The sequence below is a fragment of the Neoarius graeffei genome, chromosome 21, assembly GCF_027579695.1.
Source record: "Neoarius graeffei isolate fNeoGra1 chromosome 21, fNeoGra1.pri, whole genome shotgun sequence".
Taxonomy (NCBI): domain Eukaryota; kingdom Metazoa; phylum Chordata; class Actinopteri; order Siluriformes; family Ariidae; genus Neoarius; species Neoarius graeffei.
The window spans coordinates 38,980,824-38,994,240 of record NC_083589.1 but is presented as its reverse complement, the minus strand read 5'-3'; the positions used below and the strand labels follow the sequence as shown (position 1 = coordinate 38,994,240).

The following is a 13,417-nucleotide window of genomic DNA, read 5'->3' as shown; positions in this document are numbered from 1 at the left end:
CGGCGGGTTTTTATCAGATGTTTATAAATATTTGCACCAACGTTCTGTGTGAGAATGCAGCCAGAGACACTTACATAGCCTTAGAAGGACTTTGATGCAGCACATTCTATGTATTATCTACCTCGTGTGTGACGTAGCAGACCAGTGTCTTCGATGTCTTCAGTTGTCAATAGGATCGACATTTTGGATGATTCAGGTAGGCCTATGCTAATATTGTTTTCATGTATTTGTTTGCATGTCTATTATCTAATAATTTTTCACTGATCTCAATGTCCAAGATTTGCCACGGTGGTATTAATGCTAACGTTAGTCAAATGTTTCTTAGTTAGCCAGTTATGGTACTAGCCAGGTTAGTCAATGTGTAGCTACCAGGCTAGGTTGAAAAAAATGAAAACGGCAGGCATCAGTGAGTAAACATTTCTCCTCTTGAAAATGTTTAGATGATTTACTTGTATAGTTGAAAAAAGGCATTTTTTGTTTTTGGGAAAGGAAAGTTTCGCATGTCAGCATTCAACATGATTTGCCACAGCTAACAAAATTGTTTGCCTAGCAATTGCCTAGCCGTTCGCATGAGATGGCTTCCTAATGTTACTAAGGTTTTAGGCTACATCCACACGACAACGGCAACGAGATGTTATTAAAAAAATATCACGTCCACATGGGCAACGGATCAGTAAAATATCAGGTACATATGGCAACGCAACGCTTGCTGAAAACAATGCAATACACATGCCACACCTCTAGGTGCGCTGTAAGACCGTCCCATCGGAGACACCAGGACAATAGAAGTAAGGACGCATGCGCATAAACTATTATGTGCGAGACTTCATATTAGCCACAAAGTCAGGAAAATCTGTTTGTAAAGTTACGTTATAATGACCAAATACAATGAAAAGTATTTTTCCAGTCTCACCTGTGAAAGGTAATCCCATGTGATCTCGTTTGGATGGTAAACCTGTTGGTACAGTTAAACGCAGCACATGAATGAGGCATCTTTATTCTCCGCTTTGCCCCATCCAATATGGCGGCGAGGATGGCGTATGATTCTACGCGGAAGGCGGCGTCTTTAATGGTCCGGAATAAATTAAATGCTACACATTGATGGATTAATTTGTTCTTCTACGCCCTTTTTGAGGAATGTATTGTAGGACTTAAACCAACATCTGAAGAGGTGAGATCGCTCCTTTTTTTCCCTATTTTTGCTGGAGGGATTGACTCTGCCCAAAGGGCAGAGTCTCTCACTCTCACTCTCTCACTTTGCACCATTACACAATAAATATTCACAGTGAAAATATTTTGTAAGTGCGTTTCATGAACCAAGTTATAGGATTTGTTGACAACTCGCATCGAGTTCGTTACACTTCTACCCGGCGTGAAGCACTGACAGTCATGTGGTTGTGACGTCATCGTAAACAAATCCGTTCTACTCATCCAGACAACTTCGCAACGGCGCCGTTGCCAGATCTTTCCACTCTGGAACCCATTCTCAAAAGATTTCGTTTTGGGTGCCGGTGCCGTGTGGACGCCAGGCCGAAACGATAAACAATTTTATCAGATTCACCTGAATCCGTTGCCGTGTGGACAGGGCCTTAGAATGTTAGTGTTAAGTGAACGGTAAGTGAACAAGGCAATTAAAAGTGTTAAATTTGGTTGTAGAGGTATTATTTTTTTTGACTATGAGGTGTCCTAATTTGATTGAAATTCTGTCTGCTACAATTCGCATCAGTTCGTTTAAATGGTGGGCTTTAGTCTATCAAGATTATCGTCTCAAACCTGAGGTCTTAACAGTTTGATGCCGACGTCATAGCAATTCACTGGTTGTTTGTCATTTGAAACACTAGTATGTATAGCATATATGTTAAAAATCTGTGTACACATTACAAAAGGTCACTGATTAACACTTGCAACTCTGTCATGATGGTGTAAAAATCTAAAGGTAGTAAAAAAAAAAGGTATTAAATTTAATTTAAGGATTGCTGTACAGTATACCCTGTTCTGTAGTTGAGTTGGTAGAGATGATTGGAATGCCTTGCCAAGATAGCAATACTCATTGATTACTCTCAGCCCCGGCTTCATGCCTGCAGCTAAACCACACCTGTGAGGATATCCAGGAACAGCCACACTCTCACCCTTGTTATATTGCTTAATTACAGAATGTTCAATGTGGTCCATAATAACATAACAACAGTGTAGGCAGTGGCGTGCACAGACATTTTGGGGGGCAAGTGCTCTGGGGGGAAAAAAGGGCACTTTTTTGCGCATGTGGAACACCTTATTATAAAAGTCTGAGATTTAACCCTCCTCTTGGGTTCAGGTCGCCACTGACCCGTTTTAGTTTTTAAAGGTGTAAAACAACGACTTAATGTTAATTTATTACATCAAGGCTTTTTGACTTTGCCAGGAATCTCTAGTTGAACAAAATAGAAAAAGAAATTTTTGTTTTCCTAAATCTGAAAATGGTCTAGCAAAAAATATAATACTTATGTGCAGTTGTTTCTGTATGCGACAGGCTACTTCATGACAAAATAATTACAGCTTGGGCTTAGAGGCCAAACAATACATTTTCACTCGATTCATGTGTTACCTGGCTGGTGGGGCAGGGGAAGAGCTGACTGACTGCCCGATGTGTTGTCTGCGCTACGACAAGGCCGTGGCTTCCAGGACGCTATGCTGCTGCAACCTCACATTGAATGCACTGCACGCTTGTTCACGTGACAGAGCAAGAGAGACAGAGGTCCGGTGTGTGTGCGGAGGGGGCACGCATCGGGACATTATTTTCACACACGCTTTTAATGCCGCGGCTTTTCTAAAAGATCATGTCGACATTGGCCTCAGTAAACTGTAAAAAAAAAAAATTCAAAAGGGCACTTTTTTGGACAGAGGGCAGAGGGGCAGGTGCTTGAGCACCACCTCGTGTCTATCTGTGCACGCCACTGAGTGTAGGCAACATAATATCAACATCAACATTGATGCTGATGAAAAACTTGAACTATTATTATAGTCCATCTTGGCTGCATAGCACATTATCATACATGCTGCATAATAACAATGTCAGTATAGACCCTTTTCAGTCACTTGAGCTTCGTAAACGCGACCGCCATTTTGGACATGTAGTGGACTTCGGCTCGAATCGGTTTGAATGCGAGGAAGGCGACAAACATAAAAGAAAAAGGAGCGAGATGCAGAAAACTGTATTTACTAGTTTACTGTAATTATGATCTGGCAGCTATTTACACCGGATCCAGTGTAAATAGTTGCCGGAGCCAACGTCCGAGGTTCCGGAGCGCGCTAGCTCGCGGCCGGCCGGAGCTCGCTCTGGAACCTCGGACGTTGGCTCCGGCAGCTATTTACACTGGATCCGGTGTAAATAGCTGCCAGATCATAATTACAGTAAACTAGAATGGAATGTTAACAGCAATGTAATGCCTTTTCTGGCTAATTTTATTCGTCTTACCTCCAACAAAGTGGTCACTACACAAGCGTTGGTATGCCGCTATCCATCTTCTCCGTCGGTCAGCATCTACCGGGATCCGATAAAATGATAACCCTTGCCTTGTTTGTTGATGGTTACTACATCCAGGTGCACAACAATATAGTGGCATGATGGAAGTCTTGCTGAAAATAAACACTTTCTTTGCTGCCGTTCCTCAATGTTGGCTGTGGTAAACTACTGGTAGTACACGTCCAAAATGGCGGCCGCGTTTGTCGTGACGTCACGTGAAAAGGGTCCATACTGGTGATAGACCAAGTTCATGTGTACTGCAGTTTGTGTTTATTGGCTAAAATATGCAGGGATTGTGTCATAATTGTATAATTTATTTTATTATATCTTTTCCAGCATACTTTGGACTTATGGCCAGACTTGCAGTGAACAGCCCTGACATTAAAGCTGTTGATGAGGGAGTTTAGTGTTTTTTCACTTGTATGTCCATGTTACACTTCCTGACTTTGTACTTTGTTACACTTCTTGACTTTATACTACACTTACTGACATTATTGTGCATATTTTGAAAAAAATGATGACACTGTGAGTGTGTGCTCATCACCTGTTCTAATATCTGCACCTATTGTTTGATGTTTGAGGTTGTTTGCCCTCAAAATAATTGTTTTCCAATGATGAAAATTGGCACTAAATGTTTGCGTATTGCACTTTTCATTAAAAGTGTCAAAATGAGGTTATTGTGTGTAGTGGCTGCACTGTTGCCGCACCGCGTCGTTGCCGCGCCATACCACACCACACTGCTGCCGTGTCGCATTATGGGTCTATATATTTTCCTGCTTTTTTGTCCTTGGCCAATCACATCCCTGATTTTTGGCAAATCTGAAATGTATTTATCTTTTTTGCTAGATATTTGACTTCTCTTTGACTGACGATGAAATGAAAGCAATTGAAGGCCTTAACAAGAACATTCGCTTTGTGGAGCTTCTTATGTAAGTCATTAATATGCACAGCTTTTAACTACATGCATATTTATTAATTTGACAGATATTTTATCTGAAGTAGTGAATATGTGAAAGTGGATCTGAATCCAAGCATGTAGCTGATAGTTACTAGTATGGAACTTTAACTGCTGAGTTGTCCTGTCACTGCTGGTAGTTCCATGTAGTCCATGTATCTATTTTTCAGCTCATCAGCTAATTAGCAGAGACAATACTAAGCAGTGACGTGGCCGGAACTGAGACTGAGACCCGCTGAAGAAACTGACCTGAGTCTAATCATTGTTTCTCTTTTTATAGGTGGAGTGATCATCCCGAATATCCATTCCATGAAGAATATTAAAGCAGTTTTATATGAGCAACACAAATGAACAACAGTGTATGATATGAAGGTGATATCTTTTGTTAACAATTATCATCATACTTGTATTATTTCAGTGTAACATACAGTATTTCTGTAATATTTAAGAGAAGATGCACACAAAAATTGAGCAAATTCGCAAAATCATGGCCACAGCTCCAAACTTAACCTATGCTCATTTTAAGTTTATAGGACAATAACCATGTGTTGTCAAAGGTTCTGGGGTTTGTTTCTCGATTCCGGTTGATTTTTGCGTAAAAATCGAGAATTTTGATTTGGCCTGTCCGAGGCCTGAAATTCAGGCAGAATCCGACGGCCTAATAATAAAATGGAGTGTTTGATCAAAATCAGTTTGTCTACCATTAAAATAACATATACCTCTTATAAAACGGATATCTAGCACTTCATCAAGGCCAAATTTCTAGATTAAAATAATCTCTGTGACAGTGATTGAGAGCATTCTTTTCTACCCAACTGGCAGCTCAGCGATTTAGGGTTTAAGTTTAAACCGAATTTTCGAAAATGGCTCATCCACCACATGACTCCAAATTCAAGTTTGCTGATCTGTGGATATGATATATTAACGCCATGAAAAAATTTGTCTGGATATTTTACAGAGCGGGCGGCACGGTGGTGTAGTGGTTAGCGCTGTCGCCTCACAGCAAGAAGGTCCTGGGTTTGAGCCCCGGGGCCGGCGAGGGCCTTTCTGTGTGGAGTTTGCATGTTCTCCCCGTGTCCGCGTGGGTTTCCTCCGGGTGCTCCGGTTTCCCCCACAGTCCAAAGACATGCAGGTTAGGTTAACTGGTGACTCTAAATTGACCGTAGGTGTGAATGGTTGTCTGTGTCTATGTGTCAGCCCTGTGATGACCTGGCGACTTGTCCAGGGTGTACCCCGCCTTTCGCCCGTAGTCAGCTGGGATAGGCTCCAGCTTGCCTGCGACCCTGTAGAAGGATAAAGCAGCTAGAGATAATGAGATGAGATGAGATTTTACAGAGCGCTTCAATTTTTGTGGTCAAATTGTGGCGAATTGAACGATAATTTGCCTGGTACATGACCGCTGCTTGACCTCGCTGGATTAGTTTACAAAAATCTTATTGCTATTTTAATAAGTTATTGTAACCCAACTTGCACAGTGAACCTACCTCGAGTAGATAGTTGCTTAGAAATAACACTGCTCAAATTCAGAGGGCGATAATTTGTCCTAAAATGTCATTCTCTGGTTCATCTTGCTTACTTGAATCTTCATGTCATGTTCGATCATTTCGAGTGTCATTTGGGCAACCAGTAGGAAAATAATAATATCACCATTGTTCCAGCTGATTTCGGATCAGAGATGAGCGCTGGAATGGTAAAGCACACTTTTGAATGTTGTTATCGTACTTTTATTCATTCACAGGAACATATTTCGACTAGAACTTTGTACAAATTCATTTGCGACTTCTCAGCACAAAGTGCTGTACTTTAGTCACGCAATGATGTATTAGTATCAACACGTGATTTAAAAAAAATCACAGTTCTAACCGCACACAGTTCAGCGTACACAATAAAACTCTATATTTGAACCTCCCGAATAAAAATAATATAAAACAAACAAACAAAAAAAGGCAAACAAACAAAAAAATCAAGAAGGCCTTGGGCCTCGTCTTTTAGTCTTTGTGATTATCTAAATAAAGAATTATTCAGTGTCAAGTGAAGGAAAGATGCAATTGATATAAAAGAATAATTTTCACTAAATGTTTAAAATAGCTACCAACATCTCTTTAAAACACTTATAATTATTTTTTCACAAAGTCCCCCCACGGTGCGGCGTGAGCATTCATTTGACCCTTTTTCGCACCTCACCCCCCGCCATCATTGAGAATAAAATTAATTATACTCGTTAAAAGGCTCAATTTTTATTGTATTTTTTATATTACACCTGAACATGAGTGTCAGCGTACACACTACGAAAAGGCGACAAGTATTCGATCAACGCATGTGATTAACGGTCACTAAATTTCGTTAAAAAGAAAGAAATGAAATAAATATATAGCATATAAATTTTGACTTCTGGCTGATTGTGTTATGATTAACTAGACAGGCGCGCGCAAACTGGACCGGACACAGCTAAAAAAAATTATTGATCGACAAATCTAAAAATTCATTTTGTGAAAATCTATCAAGCCAAAGTGAACACTAAGCTTTTCTTGGGACACTACTACAGTCACCTTTACTGTCTGCCAGTTTTAGAAAGGATTAACCCTAATTTGTTTATCAATTGAGCACAAGAGAACCGTTCAACACACAGTATTTATTTATAACAATTACATTGCCTCAGAAATTCCTCCAACTTGCTAAGGTATGGCGCTTTCTTTTTTGACTTTACATCGGAGGTGTCGATATCGAACCTCTCGCAGATATTGCGAAGCATGCTCACAGCAAAGGTTGACAGCTTTGACTTTGCCCTCATCTCACACAGATTGTAGTGATCGTGGTAGACAGGGTGCTGCAAACTCAAGCTGCCCATAACTTCCTCACGCATGTCTTTGAAGGCTGATTCCTCATTGGCAGCTTCCTCATCGCTCTCTGCCTCCCCGCCAGTGGTTATGGATAATGCGCGCTTGGAAGCCAGATGGGAGAAAAAGCTCTAAATCTGCTGCACAGTAAGAAACTAGTCACTTGAGAACAAGTGTTGCCCACTGGAATCCTTAGCTGAGATCATGGACCGCATGATATCTGCTGGGTTTGTTTTGTGCACTGATTAACCAGGAGCCCATCTGTTGGGCTCCTGGATTAACTTAAGAACTAATAACATTTAATTCTGTCTTTTGATTATAATCTTTGAAGTAGACAAAATATAAGCGAACAGGCCCAAGGCGCGGGAGACATTTGGGGTGAGAACAGTGTTAACTTTTTTCTTTTTTTTATAGGGGTTGGGGGGTGCAGGGGAGGAAGGGGTTATATAAAAATAAATAACTAATAAATAAAAAGATCAATAAAAATATTTCTACTCAGGGCATGTTCTTTGCATTCTAAAAATCTCAGTCGAGTGACACATATTGTCAATGAGATCTAAAGGCTCAAACATTGGCAAATGTTACGCAGTCACTACCTGTGTTATTACCTTTATCAGCTACAGTTCACTGAATTCTTGACAGCTGTAGAATCACTGATTGCACAGATTGCAAGCAAAGACTCAAATCATAATCAAAAAATGGAGTTTTACACTACTGTCCGCTTATTACTAGTGCATCTCAAAAAATTAGATTACCATGAAAAAGTTCCTTTTTTTCATAATTTAATTCAAAAAGGTAAACTTTCATATATTCTATATTCATTACATGTAAAGTGAAATATTTAAAGCCTTTTTTGTTTTAATTTTGATGATTATGGCTTATAGCTCATGAAAATCAGACATCCAGTATCTCAAATTATTAGAATATTCCCTAAGATCAATCAAAAAAAGGATTTACAATACAGAAATGTCCAACTTCTGAAAAGTATATTCATGTATACACTCAATACTTGGTTGGGGCTCCTTTAGCATGAATTACTGCATCAATGTGGTGTGGCATGGAGGTGATCAGTCTGTGGCACTGCTGAGGTGTTATTGAAGCCCAGGTTGCTTTGATAGTGGCCTTCAGCGTATCTGTATTTTTGGGTCAGGTATTTCTCATCTTCCTCTTGACAATACCCCATAGATTCTCTATGGGGTTCAGGTCAGGCAAGTTGGCTGGCCAATCAAACACAGTAATATCATGGTCAGCAAACCATTTGGTAGTAGTTTTGGCACTGTGGGTAAGTGCTAAGTCCTGCTGGAAAAGGAAATCAGCATCTCCAAAAAGCTCGTCAGCAGATGGAAGCATGAAGTGCTCTAAAATCTCCTGGTAGATGGCTGTGTTGACTTTGGACTTGATAAAATACAGTGGACCAACACCAGCAGATGACATGGCACCCCAAATCATCACAGACTGTGGAAACTTCACACTGGGCTTCAAACACCTTGGATTCTGTGCCTCTCCACTCTTCCTCCAGACTCTAGAACCGTGATTTCCAAATTAAATGCAAAATGTACTTTCATCTGAAAAGAAGACTTTGGACCACTGAGCAACAGTCCATTTCTTTGTCTCCTTAGCCCAGATAAGACACTTCTGACATTGTCTCTGGCTCAGGAGTAGCTTGATATTAGGAATGCGAAAGTTGTATCCCCTTTCTTGAAGATGTCTGTTCGTGATGGGTCTTGATACACTGACACCAGCCTCAGTCCACTCCTTGTGAAGCTCTCCCAAGTTCTTGAATCAACTTTTCTTGACAATCCTCTCAAGACTGCAGCCATCCCTGTTGCTTGTGCACCTTTTCCAGCCACCCTTTTCAGCAATGACTTTTTGTGGCTTACCCTCCTTGTGAAGGGCGTCAGTGATCATCTTCTGGACAACAGTCAAGTCAGCAGTCTTCCCCATGATTGTGGCTGTGTGTACTGAACTAGACCGAGAGATACACTGTGTTCATACTGTTTTACTCAAACTCGAAATGAAATATTCTAATATTTTGAGATTTTTTTTTATATTTTTGTACTGTATGCCATACTGATTAAAATTAAAATAGAAAAATGCTTGAAACATTTTAGTTTGTGTAATGAGTCTATAATATATAACATTTTCACTTTCTTAAACAACTGATGGAAAATATTGAACTTTTTTTTTTTAAAGATATTTTTGGGGCTTTTTTCACCTTTATTATTGGATAGGACAGTGTAGAGACAGGAAATGAGCGGGAGAGAGAGACAGGGAGGGATCGGGAAACGACCTCGGGCCGGAATCGAACCCGGGTCCCCGGATTTATGGTATGGCACCTTATCCACCTGAGCCACGACGCCCCCGATATTGAACTTTTTCACAATATTCTAATTTTTTGAGACGCACTAGTATTTAAGGAATTCCAATGCAGATTTCTCATCTCATCTACAGCTTTGAAGACCATTTCTGATGAGTGTTTGATATCAGCAAGTATTCAAGCGGGTGGTTTTGACATTTCGGTACGAGCGGAAAGTCTTCACTAAACTACCGTCTACTTGTATGTTTGTAGAACCATTGGATTGCACAGAATTCCAATAAGTAGTACCGGTAAGCTTTTATTCAGACCTCAAACATGTTAGAAAGCACGATATTTGTTCTGAGTTGTAGCTGTTTTTTGTTTTGTTTTTTTAAATAAGTGAGTTTGAGTTTACATCATCACACAGCAGGGTCACCAAATGGTCACATTCTAGTTCATTTACGTTGAATTCCATCAGATTCAGGTGTAATTTTTTTTAACCTCTCGGTCAAAAAGCCAGCATAACTTTTGCATATTGCTAAAATATGACCTCTCCAGAAGGTATGACCTTAATTTGAACTCATTTGAAAAGTGAGCCCAAGAAGAAAATTCAATTTTTCGTTTGTTGGTAAATCGCCTTGTCAAGTGGTCCTGAAAGAGTGTCCTCGATTGCTGTCACAAACATCCTCTTAATCTGGAAATTTAAAGAGATGAAGCGTTTAATATGGTGTTGAATGAGTAAACAGAAGCTGGAATTTTACTCTGCGAGCCAAGTTTTGGGACCTGCGCATTTTACCTTGTTTTCGGCCTGCGTGATGGCGAAATCAAAATTCTCGATTTTTTTTTTTCACAAAATTCAATTTTGCTTTGAAAAATACCTACAAACTCAAAATGAGGGTAGGTTAGGTTTTGACTTGTGGCCACCATTTGCTCGATTTTTCTGTGCATTCGCTCTTAATACAGTATGCAAATAAATAATTTTATCACACAGATCACTCTTCCTGTTGTTTTGTTCACTGATCTGAGGCTGGGTGTGAACATCTCATCTCATCTGATTATCTCTAGCCGCTTTATCCTGTTCTACAGGTTCGCAGGCAAGCTGGAGCCTATCCCAGCTGACTACGGGCGAAAGGCGGGGTACACCCTGGACAAGTCGCCAGGTCATCACAGGGCTGACACATAGACACAGACAACCATTCACACTCACATTCACACCTACGGTCAATTTAGAGTCACCAGTTAACCTAACCTGCATGTCTTTGGACTGTGGGGAAAACCGGAGCACCCGGAGGAAACCCACGCGGACACGGGGAGAACATGCAAACTCCGCACAGAAAGGCCCTTGTCGGCCACAGGGCTCGAACCCGGACCTTCTTGCTGTGAGGCGACAGCGCTAACCACTACACTACTGTGCCGCCCCGGGTGTGAACATATTGGGCATAATGCATGGAAGCACATCACTCCACCTGTATGAGGCAGATTTATTTTGTGGTTTTCCTGGAAATGTCATGCAGTAAGACAGAATGAATTCAGAACAAGATAAGACAGAAGGAGCAATAATCTTTTTATATATTGGTAAACATTATAAATGTAGGTTGAATCCCTTAAAGCAGTGTTTCTCAACCACTGGGCCGAAGCGCCATCTAGTGGGCTGCAAGTTTTCTACTTTTCAAGTTCATTCATTCATTCATTCATTCATTATCTCTAGCCGCTTTATCCTTCTACAGGGTCGCAGGCAAGCTGGAGCCTATCCCAGCTGACTACGGGCGAAAGGCGGGGTACACCCTGGACAAGTCGCCAGGTCATCACAGGGCTGACACATAGACACAGACAACCATTCACACTCACATTCACACCTACGGTCAATTTAGAGTCACCAGTTAACCTAACCTGCATGTCTTTGGACTGTGGGGGAAACCGGAGCACCCGGAGGAAACCCACGCGGACACGGGGAGAACATGCAAACTCCGCACAGAAAGGCCCTCGCCGGCCCCGGGGCTCGAACCCAGGACCTTCTTGCTGTGAGGCGACAGCGCTAACCACTACACCACCGTGCCGCCCTACTTTTCAAGTTGAAGCTAATTTTTCCTTGTAGACTTTCTTTTTAATCGTACAATTGCTGGGTTGCATCCGACATCACATCCGCCTCATTAAGCTACGGTCACACTACAGCTCGCGATGCTTTGCGATGGGTTATCTATGAAAATGAGGCATTTTGGTGGCGATATACACGTGAGCTAAAAGTTGTGGTCACACAGTAGATGAACCAGTGGCGTGCACAGATAGACACGAGGTGGTGCTCAAGCACCTGCCCCTCTGCTCTCTGTCCAAAAAAGTGCCCTTTTGAATTTTTTTTTTTTTACAGTTTACTGAGGCCAATGTCGACATGATCTTTTAGAAAAGCCGCGGCATTAAAAGCGTGTGTGAAAATAATGTCCCGATGTGTGCCCCCTCCGCACACACACCGGACCTCTGTCTCTCTTGCTCTGTCACGTGAACAAGCGTGCAGTGCATTCAATGTGAGGTTGCAGCAGCATAGCGTCCTGGAAGCCACGGCCTTGTTGTAGCGCAGACAACACATCGGGCAGTCAGTCAGCTCTTCCCCTGCCCCACCAGCCAGGTAACACATGAATCGAGTGAAAATGTATTGTTTGCCCTCGAAGCCCAAGCTGTAATTATTTTGTCGTGAAGTAGCCCGTCGCATACAGAAACAACTGCACATAAGTATTATATTTTTTGCTAGACCATTTTCAGATTTAGGAAAACAAAAATTTCTTTTTCTATTTTGTTCAACTAGAGATTCCTGGCAAAGTCAAAAAGCCTTGATGTAATAAATTAACATTAAGTGGTTGTTTTACACCTTTAAAAACTAAAACAGGTCAGTGGCGACCCGAACACAAGAGGAGGGTTAAATCTCAGACTTTTATAATAAGGTGTTCCACATGCGCAAAAAAGTGCCCTTTTCCCCCCAGAGCACTTGCCCCCCAAAATGTCTGTGCACGCCACTGAGGTGAACACTTGACTGTCACACCTTTGCGCGCTTGAGTCTGGCGCAACTCGACCGGCCGTGCACGGTCACAGAGCACATTGTGTGCGCGCTTGGGACCCAGTCATTACAGGAAACACCTGACACTGAGCGAATCAGCATGCATAGAGATATGGAAGCTGTTTTCCCAGAGGCTTTGCAAAGCATTATCATTATCACTGTCACGTTTGTTTCGAGACATGTTTATAACGCCGTTCAAATACTCTGCTTTCTGTTTTGCTTTTGTAAAAAATAAATAAAAATAAAAAACACTTGTTTTTACTTGTTTGAAGTAAATATGATGAATATTAAGGAAGATATCACGAAAAAAATCCCGATTTTGACCTTTTTGGTGACCTTGACCGGCTGACCCTCAAAATGCTGGAGGTTCTATTTGAGACCACTGCCTATCTATCCTGAAAGTTTCATGAAGATTGGTCCAGCCATTTTCCTGTAATGTTGCTAACAAAAAAAAATCTTGTAGTGTCTATCGTCTATCTTGTAGTCGTCTATCTTGTAGTGTCCTGATCCCCAGATCTTTAATCCAGCCACATATAAAAAGTTGTACGCCTCCATGCTCTTCCAAGTTTTCATCTGTTTGTTCGTGTAGAACGATGTCTGCAGCACCAGGTAGTTTGAGATGTTGGAGTTTGAGATAGATAATTTTCCAACTCATAGGAAAAATCCTTTGCTAGTGTGTAAGGATCTATCCCACTGAGTGGTTTCTGTATCCACTTCTTTTAAGTGTACTTATTGGTTTTATAACTTGCTTGTTTCCTGTACACAAACATGGCAATAAGTT

The 13,417-nt window shown here is 41.2% G+C and overlaps 1 protein-coding gene across 1 annotated transcript in view; it reads left to right on the top strand.

The window, feature by feature from the left end:
* The window catches only part of LOC132869727 (aldo-keto reductase family 1 member D1-like), a 31,776-nt gene extending 26,226 nt beyond the window's left edge, over positions 1–5,550 (top strand). The window contains exons 8-9 of the mRNA XM_060903092.1: positions 4,349–4,431; positions 4,738–5,550. Coding sequence (XP_060759075.1) covers positions 4,349–4,431; positions 4,738–4,780 — 126 coding nt within the window. The 3' untranslated portion in view covers positions 4,781–5,550. The remainder of the gene's footprint in view (positions 1–4,348; positions 4,432–4,737) is intronic.
* Positions 5,551–13,417: the final 7,867 nt, after the last annotated feature.